The sequence below is a fragment of the Lytechinus pictus genome, chromosome 7, assembly GCF_037042905.1.
Source record: "Lytechinus pictus isolate F3 Inbred chromosome 7, Lp3.0, whole genome shotgun sequence".
In the NCBI taxonomy this organism is placed as follows: Eukaryota; Metazoa; Echinodermata; class Echinoidea; order Temnopleuroida; family Toxopneustidae; genus Lytechinus; species Lytechinus pictus.
The window spans coordinates 10,950,171-10,967,168 of NC_087251.1; the positions used below are offsets into that span (position 1 = coordinate 10,950,171).

General features: G+C 33.2%; 1 protein-coding gene across 2 annotated transcripts; it reads right to left on the reverse strand.

The window, feature by feature from the left end:
* Positions 1-55: 55 nt before the first annotated feature.
* LOC129264976 (uncharacterized) lies at positions 56-16,717 on the reverse strand. 2 transcript variants are annotated; one of them, XM_064101906.1, is made up of 11 exons: positions 16,318-16,717; positions 15,277-15,311; positions 14,830-14,966; positions 14,494-14,544; positions 13,679-13,842; positions 12,469-12,583; positions 10,034-10,087; positions 8,932-9,152; positions 6,768-6,842; positions 2,556-2,661; positions 56-1,985 (listed from the first exon to the last, which is right to left on the reverse strand). In XM_064101906.1, exons 1-11 carry the CDS (start codon positions 16,405-16,407, stop codon positions 1,936-1,938), a joined length of 1,098 nt encoding a protein of 365 aa, XP_063957976.1. In that variant the 5' UTR covers positions 16,408-16,717; the 3' UTR covers positions 56-1,935. The 2 variants fall into 2 exon arrangements, with proteins under 2 accessions (XP_063957976.1, XP_063957977.1); XM_064101907.1 differs by having other exon boundaries at positions 15,277-15,336; positions 16,318-16,471.
* Between the last annotated feature and the right edge of the window lie 281 nt (positions 16,718-16,998).

The following is a 16,998-nucleotide window of genomic DNA, read 5'->3' on the forward strand; positions in this document are numbered from 1 at the left end:
TAAATTAATTTACATTTTATTTTTAACAAAGAAATAACAACTATTGTCACATTAATCTAATTCAAAAATATGCGATCTAAGTTTATTAGATATATCAAAACAATCATAAATATATTCATTTCAGATTAGTCACACCAAATTGATACATTCCAATCATTATCAATATTTCATGAAGAAAAATCACTGTAAAAAATAATGATAAACGAATGGAGAACTATGTAATCAGTTTGAAATAATGAAAACAATTTTTTTTTTTGGGGGGGGTATAATAATAGTTGATGCTTTATACTATCACCAATGCCATCATCATATTATTTTCATAATGTACCTCTCTGGAAGCAGGCAAAATTCTCTTGCTGAATCCAAAAAATTAACCGTCAATGTAAATCAAATCATCATATTCATAAAATAGGGTTTATGAATTTACACAAAGATGACATATCAAAAAGAAATCATGTGGTTTGGCAATGCCATGCTCTTAAAAGAAAAGGAAAAAAAACAGGAATAATGTAAAAACATGTTCTTCCACAATTCAAAATATATAGCCGTGAGAATCATCACAATAATAATAAGAATGATGATAATATTACAGTAATAATGATACTTTTAATCTACTGCTTCTGCAACTACTAATTACGTCTGCTAATAATAATAACAATAATAACAATTCAACATGTTTCCTGAATATATCCTTTCCAAACATTATATTGAAATGAAATATAATGGTCAAAGCTATAAAATTATCATATAACCCATAACCATTTTTTTAATGGAAACTGGTGATTTGTCATGTTCCATTAAACTAAAGTATAAAACTATAAATTTATTCTTCCTGTGGAAACAACCTTTACCAAGGTTAGCATACCTTCTACTGAAAACATACTGGACACCACAGAATTATCTAAAAAAATTAAAGAAACCATATAATTAAATATCAACCCTCAATAAAAGATTAATTGTTCTACATTACTTATAATATTCGATTGATTGAATGCAGCGATGTCAAAATAGAGTTAACTAGGACTTGGAAAACATAATGAGTTGAAATAAAAAAACACATAAGAACAGAATACTCCTGATGAGGAACAATGGAATACGTAAATCAAGAGATTTCATCGACCAGAAAGAACATCGGAGTTATATCATTTAGAACAATTTTAAGTACATCTACTTTCTAAAAACTTAAACACGGCCTAATTTCCATGGCATAATTCCATTCATTCTGATTTCAACATCAGATCATTACTCACACCAAACACAAATTTTGAGATGGCAATATGACTGTAAACTCTAATATTGAATTTGGAAGAAAAAAATTGGTATTCCCAAGGAATCTACCAAACCTACAACCTGTAATATTTCATCTTAAGCTATTAATGTGATTAAGATCAGGAAGATTTTTTGTCTTCTACATATTCAATTCATGGATAATGTTGTGTTTTATTTGAAGAATAGATGTATGGGATAACTGCCTGATGTTATTCTTATTATAGTAGTATATAATATACATTGGGGCCCGTATTCTGAAGTCAGGTTTAACTTAGACCACGGTCTAACTCTGACCACAGTCTAACTCTGTGCTAAAATTATGGGAAGCCAAACGTTTCAAAGTTTTGTTACGATGAATGCTTCTCATGTTTACAGTGCTCTTTACTAATTCTTTAATGGTGAAGACAACTGTCATACTTATCCTTCCCAGGCAGTTAATAATGTTTTGGGAGTCAAATGAGCTGACACATTGAACCTCTACTGTTAGAGATATATGTAACAACTGGCTCTCCATAGTTAACCAAAACTTAGAACCAGAGTTTAAATTAAACCCGACTTCAGAATATGGGCCAAAGAGACAATTTATTTCACTTGAGAATATGACTTGCTATGAAGCACACCTAGTGTCTTGAGAGAACAATAATGTGAGGTCATTCCTAGAGGTCATCATGAATGGAGGAAGCCGTGACATTCTTCTGGTACGCTATCAAATAATCCTAAAACATTCAAAAAGAGAACAACAATCTTCTATCATCAATAGGAAACAATAAGTCAATTCACACTTGAAAAAAAAGAAAAAAAAAAGTTAAATAAAAACTACAAGGGAATTTTAAGATGTAGAGAGGATTATAACAAATATTGTGAGATCTAAGATTTTTTGTCATTTCGATTGGAAAAAAATATCACTATTATTACTTTTTCCCTATTTAATAAGTCTTTTCAAATTTCCTAACACTTTAACTGTGAAAACAAAATTGGGGCTATGATCAATTATCTCTCTTTTGCACTAAAAATACAAAAAATAACGATTAAAAGGAGAACAAAAAAAGTGTGGACAAAATTATTTTTTCTTAAGGGACAGGAGTACCTTAACTATATAAATTGTCCTAACTTGGAAAAAAATTACATTGAAAAATTAAATAATGCATTGTTTTTTTCAGGAATCCAATTTCGCTTCTTTCCACTTAATCCCCATTATAAAGAAAAAAAGAAAAGGCAATGAAAAGATACTAATAAGATTTTCTGCTGGAGTGTGTGTGGCCTGGACTTTAAAGTCCCTGAATTACCTTTTTCTTTGAGCCAAGTTCTGTTGAAGAGCCTTGCATAGTATCGTTGACCAGTGTCACACAGGCAGGAAGCTACCACATGCCCAGGTCCGAGTTGCTTAGCAACCTAAATACAGATTAATAATTTTTCAAAAATTATAATAGATCATAGTGTAAAAGTAGTTTGTACAATCATAACTAATTTTCAATTACATTTTAAAACTGAAAAAAATTATGTATGCCTACAAATCTTTAAATGAATTAAGGTATATCTGCACATGAATTACATCAAATAAAGTCATAAACATAACAGCAGTACTATAGTGGCTGTTGTTTATGCTAATATTACATTTCCTAATCCTACTACTTCTTTAATTCTCTTGATTACTCATCTTACTACTTCTACAACAACTTCCAAAATTAATTTGAAGGCAAAACACTTTTTATGGCCTGTAAGGGGTGCAGCAATTGTGCTCAACACGAAGCAGTTGACCATCCCGGGGGGGGGGGGCCACTTACATTGACGAGTGGATACCATGCGTGACCAAAAAAACACGTAAAAAGGATGTCTTTTTCAAGATAGGGCACGTTACGTACGTAACGTGATAAGGGTGTCAAAAACACAAAAATATTGAAAAAAGGGTATCTATTTCGCTCGGAAAAATATACGTGTTTAGGGTCAAATATGCGGGGATGATAAAACAAAATCAAAATGTTTTATAAAGGATGTCCTTTTTGCCCCAACACTACGTGTATAGAGTCCGATTTGCGCGAGGTGTGAAAGGTGGAGCCGTACAAAACCAAAATAATGGTGTGTAAAGGTATAACCGACGACCGACGGACCCATGACATAACAATAAAATATCGCTGTACTTGTTTAGGGGTTCATTTCAGGGAATACTTGCCAAGAGTATCGTTTTATTTCTAATAGGCCTACTTGTTAAGTACATCGCTGTACTTGTTTAGGGGCTCAATTCTACTTGCCAATAGTATTTGTTTCCAATACTTGTTAAGGGTAGGGTTTCACACGCCTTGTTAAGGGGTGCATTTTCAGAATATGGAAAATACGTGTTTAGGGTGCTTTTCAAGACCCCGTGGTCGCGCATGGTATCCATTTGTCAATGGAAGTGGCCCCCCCGGGTTGACCATATAGGTCTTCCCTTCTCAGCAAAGACCGATACAATTACACATATGCTGCCCTCTTCAGTCCAATGTAGGCCATATATAATAGCCACCTTAATTATTACAACTGAGAGTACTGAAAACAATTCAGTTGCAATGAAGCTCATAGTCAATGTGTATGATAATGTTGAAGTCAAAGTAAAAACCCCACATGGCTTTTTCTTGTTTGTGATAGTGAAATATCATGGTGGGGGGGGGGGGGGAGAAAAAGAGAAGAGGAAAAGAAGGGAATGAAGAAATTGGAAGAAAATGGAAAGAAGAGTATAAAAAAGATAGATCTTGGCCTTGTATATCTATAATACGCCTATAATTCAATTCAGAAAAATTAGTAAAACTACCTTTTAGGTGCCCCCCAAAAACAATACCCTTTCAGACTTCATTTCAAAACCAATTGAAGTAATAACATATATAAAATACATTTCTTCTCTCAAAATTTGGCAAACAAACCATTATTGTTGCAGGTTTACAGCAACAGAAGAAAAGTGACAGTTTGAAAAATACCATCAATCATGATACATTTTAGAATTATTTCATATCCAGTTTGGTATAAAATGGAACTGTTGAGTTTACTAATATATTCAAATTTTATGGACAAGTGCTTTTTCTTTAGCTTCCTCAAAGCTTGCCAGAGGATTTTACGAGACATAGCAGGACGTCATAAATGCGGATTGCTATTTGATTAATATTAACATGTTATAAAGAAATACATTATTACCAAAGTCCAGGGAAAGAAAGATAATTAAATCATTTAAAATCAGGTCTATTCTCAAGAATTTACACTGAATGGAATTTGGACAATACAATAAGAAAATATAGCACATTTTATCAAGTTTAATTATGTAAATGTAGGTCAAATGAAACTGCCTCAGTTTTTACCATATAACAAGGAATTGTGTATGCATTCTTTTTCTTTCAAAATGTAAGATTTACAGATGAATTTTGCACTAATATTTCTTTGACTATAATGTCATTTCAAAGTAAAGCATGTTGCTCAGAGACAACAATACAACCCCTTCTTCCTTCTGGGAAAAAATACAAGAGAGATAGCAGGAGATGAATTTATTTGTTTTCTAATAATAGAAACAAATAACACCTGCATAGATTGAAATCAAAAGTTTAATCAAGCCACAAGTGATTGCTTCTTCACGGTGACTATATACCATAAACATCTTGCTACCACACACACCGATCAACCACAACGTGTTGTTTGCTTTACAGCTTTATCAACAACTCATCCCCTTAAACAAATTGTTGGAATATAAAATGCTTCTTTACGAGGCAATCAAAATACAACAACCTCATCATGGAGTAATTATGTATCATTTGAATGTTTATCAAGCCCAGTTGTTGTTGATTTTTGACAATTTATGATCATCAAATCACACTATTTAATCTTGGTCAAGGGTCGCTAGTTGGAAAAAAAAAGGACCTGATTTGCAAAGAATTTTTGTAACATTCTCCTGAAATATTTGAAATACTTGTAATTCTCTCTTGGCATCTCAAAAATCCTTCATTTTGTTCAGAATAGAAAAGAAAGAGTTTGAAGGTTAAACAATGCTCTAATAGTCAGGGAGATAAATCAAGTAGAATTACTAAATGAAAATCAAATTGCCAAATCTATAAGTATATATATAGAGAACTATTGATTATTAAAATTAATTCATTGAGGAAGAAAAAAATACCCACAGTTCAAGGCTAATTAAAATAATATTCAGTTTCTGATTTACAATATAACCATAAAAAACTCTACCAATATTATATTGTTGAAATCAAACAATCATCTAAACTATACCAATTGAAGATGACAAGGTGAGAAAAACATAAATACTGATCTATAAAATATGATATTTTGGAGACTTTATAGTAAAGCCAAGTATTATGAGGAAAAGTGTATCTTTATACAGTTATACAAATGCATCAAACATACATGTACACGTTTATTCAGGAATATGACTCACAGCGTATGACATCCAAAATTTACAAAATTAAATAATTGTAATTCAATTGACTTCTCCTTATCCAATCAGTATAATTTTGAGTATTCACAATAAAAAAATTATCTTTATCATTTCAAAGCTTTGTAATTCTCTGGCTCTACAATAACACAACAGCTACATCTAAAGTTAATTAGCACTTTAGCAGTAATTGTTAGTCACGTTTTACTGCATGGGAAAACTGTAACATCCTAATATTGCCATGGCAACAAATGAGCAACATCGTTACCAGTATTTGCAGGTCCTTAACACGTGGCCTTGCTACTGGTTCAGTATATCTTAAAGTCTTCACAACAACTGCAAATTTTGATGATTTTTTTAAATCATTTTTTCAATTCTCCTTGATGTTTCATGTTATCTAATTCTTTTTTTAAATTGAATTTGATTCCCATTTTATGAAAGATATTTACTAACTTCTAAATCAAATAGTCAACAGAAACAACAAATCTTTTCTTTAAAAGTCATGACACCCAACATTCACAGAAATCATTAATATACATGTACTTGAAAAAGTGTGAGGTTGTCATATCTTTTATTTCTAAATAATCTGCTTCCATTTCACAAAAGATCAAATGGAAAAAAGAGAAACAATTTCAAAAATCTAGAGCACACAAAGTAATTATCAGTTTCTGTACGGATGAGTGACACATGAAAAGTACTGAAATTGAGAGAGAAGCCCAGCAAATTTTGTAGAAAGGATTGACGTTTAAAAACAGGAATGAAAATTGACACTTTAAATCAAGTGACGAACACAAATTAATGTAAACTGTAATTCTACAACTGTGAAGCTAAGAGAGGGTACTTTTATGATTTAAGAAAATACATCGTGGAGAAAACGGAAAAGACAAGGAGATTAGGTAACCAGGCCCCCCCCCTGGGTTCCTGTGGGTAATTGACAACATTCTCCCGTATATGTCCAAAATTGCCCTAAAATATTGCAAAAAGGTACTTTGTACATTGCTACTTGGCAAAAAAAAAAAAAAAAACTTGTGAATGATCAGTAATAAGAAAATTAGCTTCCCTCTTCTGTTTTTTTTTAAAACTGGGGTGAACTAACCTCTACTGCTGCTACTACATTAAGACCAGATGAAGCACCAACAAAGAACCCTTCTTCTTTCAAGAGACGAAATGTCTACATTAAAAAGACAGATAAACAACAGAAAACAATGATTATCAATACGACTCCATCTATATCAATATATCCCACCAAAAATACTTTAGATGGATCAACAAGACATTATAAAATATCTGAACAAATAGATTCTGTATTTGCATTTTACATATTGATAGTTATAAATCCATCATTATTTTGTAATTAGTAAATAAAGCGACCCTCGATTATCCTTATCTTGGAGACACCACCTACAATAAAACAATATTTCTCCCAAAATGAGGAACAAATATTTGAAATCTATATTTAATCTGTTTAGCTAAGGCTAATTATTTTGCAATCTGGGTGTTATTAAGTCATTTGGAGCTTGCTACAACAGCCAAGGAGTGTAGAGTTCAATCGTGAGGTGACAATCAATGATTCTCATAGAGAAATTGTTGAAATGCCAATTCAACTAAAAACTAAAATATTCTTTTTTCTAGAGTAGAACAAATCTAGCTTTTGCTCTTTTGAACTTATTGTTCAATTGTTAAAATATGCCAGAAATTAAAACTGAATTGTCTTTGACATTGTCTCCCTATTGAATCCTGAAAAATAAGTGTGAGAAAGAAAACAATGGTAGTCCACCAAGGGTACACACACATCTTACAAGAACTCTGAAAGTACAGTTTGTAAATCCTAGATTAATTTTCGTTGAAAATATTTCTGCAAAATCACTTCCTGTTATTCTTTCTAATGTGGCTGTCAGTATAAATAGACAAAATATCTTTCTCTTTTCTTACAAGAATAATTCACGACATAAGATTTAACAAAATCATTTTTTTTTCAGAAGAAAAAAACATTTAAATGATTAATTTATGTTTCTCTTTGAAAACTTTTCATCATTGAACTCTAGATAACCTTTCCTCTAGTTGATAATTTGATCAAACGACTATAAAGGCAGATTTTTAATTGAATAAAGAACAAATAAAAATGCCACTCTGCAATAAAGCCACCTGACACTGAGTTTGAAATCAATTGAACATAACCTTTCCTCTATTTCATAAAACATTTAAATACATGAAGTTCTCGATTTTACAAAGCAATTAATAGAAATACTTTTCAGTATGAGTTGTAACTGTCTAAAACTTACAATGAAGAAACTGTAAAGATTAAGCACAACCTTTCCTCTATTTCATAAAACAATTAAATAGTTCTCAAAGCTACAAAGCAATTAATAGGATTCTGAATAAGCTGGAACTGTAATCTAAAACTTAAAATGGAGAAATTGTAAAGATTAAGCATAACCTTTCCTCTATTTCATAAAACAATTAAAATTTAAGGCCATCAATAGAAAGAGTAGTAATTAGCAATTTGTTTCAATTGTAGTATTTGCTTCAGTCAAGTGTTGATAAATAAACATTCCTAACAAGTGATTTAAAAGCTATTGATTTGAAGAATAGATTGACAACAGCTAACCTTTCACCCAATTCTTAATCGATTTGAACAAGATTGTATATTTACAGTCGCTAATTAATTGGCACTTTGATTTTATTAAATTGGTGTGCATGTGATTCTACAAATCAGTTGTTTTATCACCATTCCCGCATGTATAGCCCAATTAAACTATTTGAAGAGGAGTTCAGTGGGTGAAATACGGAAAATGTGCAACTTTGCTTTGAAAGAAAAAACTTGCAGAAATCAACAAAGATTGTAAAAATTCTATGAAATTCTTCTTCATGTATGTGTGTGGAAGTTCAAATCACAAAAGTGGGAGGGGCATTTATAATAAGTAAAATAAAGTCTGTTAATCAGATCAAGAGGTCCGATGAAATACATTTAATAGTGCAAAAACAACTTTGAAAAGAAAAAGAACAAACTTGCAAACTTGTACACCCTTTTCTGAAAGAACAATTGGAGGAATAATAGACTTCTCATGAGGTTGCATGTTTTATCAAAGTTTATTCTAAAAAATTTTTTTTTGTAAAAATGACAGATGAGCTTGAGACAAATCAGCTTGAACTAGTGAAAATGTTCAACTTGGGTAAAGTTGTGACTCATGAATTATGAAAAGTTGAAATTTTAGGCCTATTGGACAAGGGTTATTAGGTTAATCAAGTTTTCAACTTACCATACTGACAACATCGGTATCCATAATGCACAAAGCCTGATCAATGGGAGCGCCCTTTAGGTTATCTGTGACCCGACCTTGACCTATGCCCTCTGTGATGGATGATCCTGGTGACCTTTCTATCTTACCGTGGGTGAAATAATTATAGAGGACACTACCTTGAGGGTCTGCCAAGACGACCTTTACATCCTTACTCTTTTCCTTCATGTACATACCTACCCCTGTAAGGTAGAAACAAAACAAGTTGGTTAGTATGGTCACTGAGTACTGAATTATATGTTTAAATAAAGGGATCATTTGGTTACCAGCAACAAAGAGGTTAAATGGGAGCTTTAAGTAAAAGCAGAAAACTGAGGGAAATTCATCACTGAGGGTTTGGCAAAACCTGTAAAATAACAGTTTTAAGTTAGTGAAGTCACATGCGAGCAGACCATCTCATATGTCATGTGATATAGTCAGAAAACTGAAAATTATTTTACCTGTACACTTAATATATGATCAGACACATAATTTGATAAAGTCGATTCCCTTGAAAATAATTTTCATTTATCATGACCCATGAAAAGGGTAATTCACCTTCGAGTTAAATTATGATTATTATTATCATTTATCAATATCATCATCATAAGACGTAGTAGAAATAGAAGTAGAAGTACTACTACTACAGTGGTAGTAGCATTAGTAGTAGTAAAAACATCATCTTCATCATTATCAACATTATTATCTAATGCGGTTTTCAGACTGAAGGCAAAGTGGAGTGGACCGACATTATACCACTTTCAAACTGGTAAGCTCTGCAGCGGTGTATCTGCAGTCGTTTCTGTGGTTTCCAAGCGAGTTCGCGCCATATGCGTGGCGCGAGGAATCTTCCCCATGCAGCAATGAATAAAGTTACGCGCGAGATTCGCGCTACCGCACTTCCGGTGCGGACTTACTCCGTATGTAACCCTCTTCTCGAAGTGGGTCAAGTACTCTGCTTTGAATCCGGATTGAAATAATCCTAGAATTCTCATACTGCCCTCCAAAATGGAGTAACTCCTTTTGGTCTCCGGAGTAACTCCACTTAAGCTGTCAGTATGAAAGTGGTATAAGAGTATCTCACCTGCTAAAGTGCCACCTGTTCCGGTGCCAAAGGTAATAGCATTAACCTTTCCCTCTATGAAGAGAAAAAAAACATCAAAGCAACATTATCAACATTAGAATATCATTGCATGATTAATATTTTATATAGTCCTCCAAGCTTCCAACTGATTGGTGGTAATTCTGATTATCATGAGTGCTAGCTCGAGATAAAGCAGGGGTACAGTGATAAAAATTGTGCTTTGTATCATCTGGCAAAGCACGCTATATTAATCCAGCTATCATTATCATCATGATGAACAGAAACATTTTGCATGACATAATCAATTCTAGGTATAAAATATTTACACATTCTAAGTAATAGGGAGGAATTTTCTCTACTTAAACCTTCACATTCCCAATAATTGCATGCCTATTAATGATAGGCTATGTAAATTAAGTTGTACTTAGAGATACAAAAAAAAGAAACTTAAAAGCTTGGAATATAGACCCAGATGAATTCCAATATCTCACACACACAAAAAAATTGAGAACAGACACTTGTTATCTAATTCATATAATGCATTTTGGACTTGCCTGTATGAAGATGTAAAACTGTATCTTTACTTATTTAAATGAAATAATATTATATACTGTTTAATTTGTATGACATTTCTTTAACTTTAGTTAAAAAGAGCAACCTAGCTGAATATAAGATGATAATAATATTTAAATGTCATTTAATTTAAATGTAGCTAAAAAAAGCAACCTAGTTGAAAGCACATTAAGTTTCTACCTATATTCATAAAAATTCACAATAATAGCTTAACAAGTGGAATGCCTCTGGCGGTCTCACCTGCATCACGCTATTCAATATAGCAGCAGTGCTGACTTTGAAAACTACTATAAAATAATTATTCACAAAAACACAATTCATATAATGATACAATACTATGTTCATTGACATTTGACCTTGATCATGTGACCTAAAACTTGTCAGTGATACTTGATTACCCCTATATCCACATTTCATACACTATATCTATAAACTTTGAAAGTTATGACAGCAATCTAATAATTACCTCTAAAATGGCCAAAGTTCAATGACCTTAAATGACCTTTGACTTTGGTCATGTGACCTGAAACTCACAATAGATTTTCAGTGATGCTTGATGACTCTTATGTCCAAGTTTTATGAATTAGACCAATATACTTAGAGTTATGATGGTAATTCAATAAATACCCCCAACATGGCCAAAGTCCATTGACCTTTGTAATGTGACTAGACTTGCACAAGATGTTCAGTGATACTTGATTACTCTTATGTCCATGTTTTATGAACTAGACCAATACACTTACAGAGATATGATGGTAATTCAACAAATACCCCCAACATATGGCCATAGTTCATTGACCTTAAATGACCTTTGACCTTGGTCATGTGACCTGAAACTCGGACGGGATGTTCAAAGATACGTGATTACTCTTATGTCCAAGTTTCATGAATCAGATCCATAAACTTTCAAAGTTATGATGGTAATTCAATAAATACCCCCAACATGGCCAAAGTCCATTGACCTTTGTAATGTGACTAGACTTGCACAAGATGTTCAGTGATACTTGATTACTCTTATGTCCATGTTTTATGAACTAGACCAATACACTTACAGAGTTATGATGGTAATTCAACGAAAACCCCCAATTTGGCCAAAGTTCATTGACCCTAAATGACCTTTGACCTTAATCATGTGACCTCAAACTTGCACAGGATGTTCAGTGATACTTGATCACTCTTAAGTCCAAATTTCATGAATCAGATCCATAAACTTTCAAAGTTATGATGGTAATTCAACAGATACCCCCAATTTGGTCAAAGTTCATTGACCCTAAATGACATTTGACCTTGATCATGTGATGTGAAACTCAAGCAGGATGTTCAGTAATACTTGATTAACCTTATGTCCAAGTTTAATGAACTAGGTCCATATATTTTCTAAGTTATGCTGTCATTTCAAAAACTTAACCTTCGGTTAAGATTTGGTGTTGACGCCGTCGCCGTCGGAAAAGCGGCGCCTATAGTCTCACTCTGCTATGCAGGTGAGACAAAAACTATCTTAATAATAATAATAATATTCCGCATTTATATAGCGCTTAATACATCGGAACGACGTCTCTAAGCGCTTTACAGACATATTATTACCCCGGTCATCGGATCCTTGCATGCCCGCATACAATGTATGCACCTTCTCCACTCCCTGGGGAGCATTCCAACAAGATTTCCAAGACTCAATTGTTAGGCATACTACATATAGGCTTTCACATCCTACCGGGTACCCATTCAACACCTGGGTGGAGAGTGGCAAAGTGTGGATTAACGCCTTGCCAAAGGACGCTAGGCCATGGTGGGATTCGAACACATGACCCTCTGATTACAAGGCGAGAGTCAGAACCGCTACACCACGACGCTTCCAATCTTACCAGTCTGTTCCCATATTTCTGGTCCAGTCGTTTCTATATGTGCTTGTCTATTGGCAGTGTTGTCAAACTGATTTGTCCAAATTGCATTATCTAATGATTCAGCATGTCTCCTTGCCTAGAATGAAAAAAAAAGTAAATTATCTCCATTAAAACCACTGATAACCTCTTGATTCATGGTTTAGAAGTGAAAGACTAATTAATGGTGGAAAAGAGTTTTAATATTGATTTTTTTATTTAATTAAACATCCATTCATTCAAACTCGATTCATTTGGAAATATGAGAGAGATTGGGAGAAAGATAGACAGATAGAGAGAGAGAAAAGGACTGATGCAGAGACATGGAGATAGACAGACAGAAACAAACAATACATAATGATGCTCTTTGTTCAATTTTACTCATGAGGCAAATATTTGCAGTAGCATGTAAAGTAGGCCCTGGACCACAGTTCCGATTTGAAAACAGAAAGCACAAACTAAATAAGGTATTTCTGTTTAAAATTCCATTACTTATAAATCCTAACAGATAAAACTGACATTGAGTGGTCATTAATAACAATGAGAACTATAAGTGTTTGTGCTGGAAAAATGGGTAAACTAAAAATGCAGAATAAAGAGGAGTTTGCTACAATCTTAATAGGAAAATTGTCTCAAACTTTGGACTTCAATACAATGGTTTACTTTCAAATGGTTAAATGCCAATTTGTCCAATTACCAACTCATCTACTATCATTTGGTCTACCATCCACATGGTCTAATTGCCATTTCGTCCACTCACCATTTCGCCTAATAACCAGTTGGTCCGATAGCCATTTAATCCATATACCATTTGTGTCAATTGGGCAAAATAAATGAAAATAACATAGATATTAGATCAACTGGTTATGAGAAGAAATGGTCACAGACGAACTGATGATTAGTCAAAGTGATGATTAGACCGAATAGTTATTGGACCAAATGGTTGTTGGACGAAATTGTGATGGATGGAATGGCATTAGACTAAATGAAGGTAGACCATGTGGTGAGTGGATGAGTTGGCAATAAAAGAATTGGCAATTTACCAATACAATTTGTATTAACAAATATTATATGGACTGAAAATTTTGTAAAAAGAAAAGAATTCAAAACAATGGTCTGAAAACCTAACTTAATTTTAAACAGCTTTCATGACAAAAGAGCATCTAGAATGTATTGTCAAGTAAGAGCAACTGACCTGGTGGTTATAATTATCAGGATTATCAAAAGGCACAACAGGAACAGGAAAGACTTCAGCACCAAGGAGTCGCAGCATGTCAATCTTTTCTTGACTCTGACTATTAGGCATATAGATCACACACTTGAAACCCATGGCATTACATATATGGGCTAAACCAATGCCTGACAGAAGGTAAAAAGGAAACCATTATACAGAAGATTAATGACTTGTATGTTGCTCAAAGTATATGTTCATTCTATCTGAATCTATTATGAACTTAGGCTATCAGTAAGTACATGAGTAAGCAAGTGAGTGAGTGAGTGAGTGAGTTAGTAAGTAAGTAAGTAAGTCAGTCAGTCAGTAAGTAACTAAGTGTAAGTAAGTAAGTGTAAGTCAGTAAGTAAGAAAGTTAGTAAGTAAATAAGAAAGTTAGTAAGTAAGTAAGTGAGTGAGAGAGAAAGTGAATCAATAAGTAAGTCAGTAACTAGAAAGGTAGGTAGGTAAATTTACGTATTTAAACTTTAAACAGATGAAAAGTTATGAATTCAAACATACTGAAAACTATATCAAAATTAAATAGAAAACATCTGAATGTCTTCACTTAAAAAATAAAGAAAATTGAATATGAACAAAAAATTGAATTAATAAACAGATAAATGTAAATATCAATAAAATAATGAATGAATAAATGAATGAATAAATACATAAATTCTTTTAATAAGTAACAGTAAAGAACAGTAAATGAAGAAAGTGTACATTAATCAATTAGTCATTTATTCAAATAACTGAATAAAAAAATGAATGGAAAAAGTAGCATAGAATTCAAAATTTACCTGTATTTCCTGCAGTTCCTTCAACAACTGTACCGCCGGGTTTCAGCCGACCTGAAGAAATGGAAAAAAAACCCAAAACAAATGACTTGACAAAGAAACATTTACCCACTGCTTTACTCTTCACCTTTATTTATACATTTTTAAAGACAGACCTTTCAGAAAGAGGCCATATAGTCAAAATAAGGTATAATGCTTACCACAATAAAACACACAAAAACAACCCCACAAAAGTTCTGATCCAAGTGATTATTTGTAATGTTTTAAAAACCTTTCTTTCTTAATCTACTGAATACCACTTTAGATACTGTACATCGTTTTGAATAATGCATCACTTACCTTCGTCAATGCCCTGTTGAATGAGAAAAAGGGCGGCTCTGTCTTTTACTGAGCCCCCGCCATTAGCAAACTCTGCTTTCACCACAATATCACATCCAGTCTCCTGACTGACTTTATTCAATCGAATCAATGGTGTCCTTAAAATAATGAAGAGAAGAATATTTGTTTAAAGATTCATATCAACTTGATAAGGAGATTGAATAGGGAATGAATTTTCTTTGTTCATCTTTAATGGAAAATAGGTAATCAGCAATCAAATCTTGAAAATGAATCCTTTTAAGCAAAAAGAAAAACAAAACAAAACCATCAAATGTGTTCATGATATAGTTCATATTTTGTTAATCTCCTTCATTCAAAACCATCTTTACAGAACTACAGAATACAATATGTAGACCTAATTTATTTTTAGTTTAGACTGTTTCGGATAAATCAGAAGTAAAAACTTACTTGCCAACCATTCCAACAAATCCCATGCGCACATCCTGCAAATAAAGAAGAAACAAACATCTGGAAATTACAGTAAAAAATCAAAATCAATATAAACTCAGCATATAAGTACACAAATGGAAATTAACTTGAGGTCCTTCCCCATGCCTGAACCTTCCGTCAAAACTTTAAATTCCAATTCATTCCATCCTCCTCTGACCTTTATGTGGTTGGAATATCAAGATTACAATAAAAATATAACATGAACCCACTTTGTATCAAGGTGCATAAAGTCAAGAGCAATGAATCCAATAAAGTTTTTGAAAATATTTTTTAAAGACTCAAAAGAGATCACAATTTTGATGTCTTCATTTCACTCAGGAAGTATATTTCACAATGTTGGGCATGCATGATCATGATTCAAAGGCCATGAAAGGGTCTTTGAATTTTTAAAAGTAAACATTATATATTTTCATCATCGCCATCAGAAAGGTAGGCTAGACGTCTAGATCTAGGTGTTCATTAAAAAAAAAACTCCCGACAGTGACAGTAACACCAGAAGATTAAATAACTCACGATCAATCTACAGTTGTTGTTCCCTTAAATCTGTGGGTCCTCCAAATAAGTTCAATGAACAATATAAAAAATGTTTTTCTTTAAATCCCCCCCCCCCCCCCCCCGGCCCAGCCCCAGGGGCCAATATGATTTTGATTGCAACAAAAATGGTTAGCTCAGCTCAGGTTTGAAAAGAAAAAAAAATAAGATGATTGATATAATTATTCAGCCGTGTCAGCTATTGATCACATCATCAGGCAAGCATAATGAAAATGCATAGCCACAGACGATAACAACATAACTAATCTGACCTGACCTTTGATCCAGGCCAGGCACTGTGCATGACGAAGCGTTTTCATTATTCATCTGTGATCAACAAACAGAAATATGAGTATATGGGACTGAGTTAAACGACTCGGTATCAACGATAACGCGATACATGCAAATGCAACAGCACACAAAGAATCACATAAATGCACATTCCTAATGGTTTATTAGAATACTCACATTTGAGAGTAATCTCTGTAATATGCTCTGATCTCTTTTGCAATAGGTTGACAGTATTTTCTGTCCGATTTTCCTCAAAGGCGATGCCATATGTTTAGAACAGGTATTACAGTACAGAAACACTAACACAAATTATAACAAAAACTCATTAAGTGGGCGGGGCTTAGAAATCAGCTGTTAACCTCATGCAAGAATTCCAAGGTCAATCCCAAGTACATTAAGTTATTAAAGTTCATCAAAGTTGTCAGCACTGACAAGCTGCATTTTTCTCCGACAGTTACCATAGTAACAGCCAGGGGCCAGTGCATCTTAGCCAACCAGCCCCATGGATTTCAACCTTTTCATTAATTGTCAGGACTGAGAAGCTGACAACTGTCATAAAACACCTACACCGGATCTGAAGGTTCTATCTACAAAAAATAATAAAATTAAATCTCTTAGTACAAAATCAATCAAAATGTATAAAAACTGCTGTGAAAGACCTCCTCCTTTGAACATTGAACTAATTTCCTGATAGCACTCCAGTGGAGTTATCTATAGATGGATGCATGGGGCAACTTGAGGGGGGCCGGGTCATTGAAATTGGAACTTCGGGGCGCAAATGAAGAAAAAGAAAACAAAAACGACAAGAAAAGGGCAAATGAATAAAGGCACAGAAAAGGAATACCACTGAAGGTGATT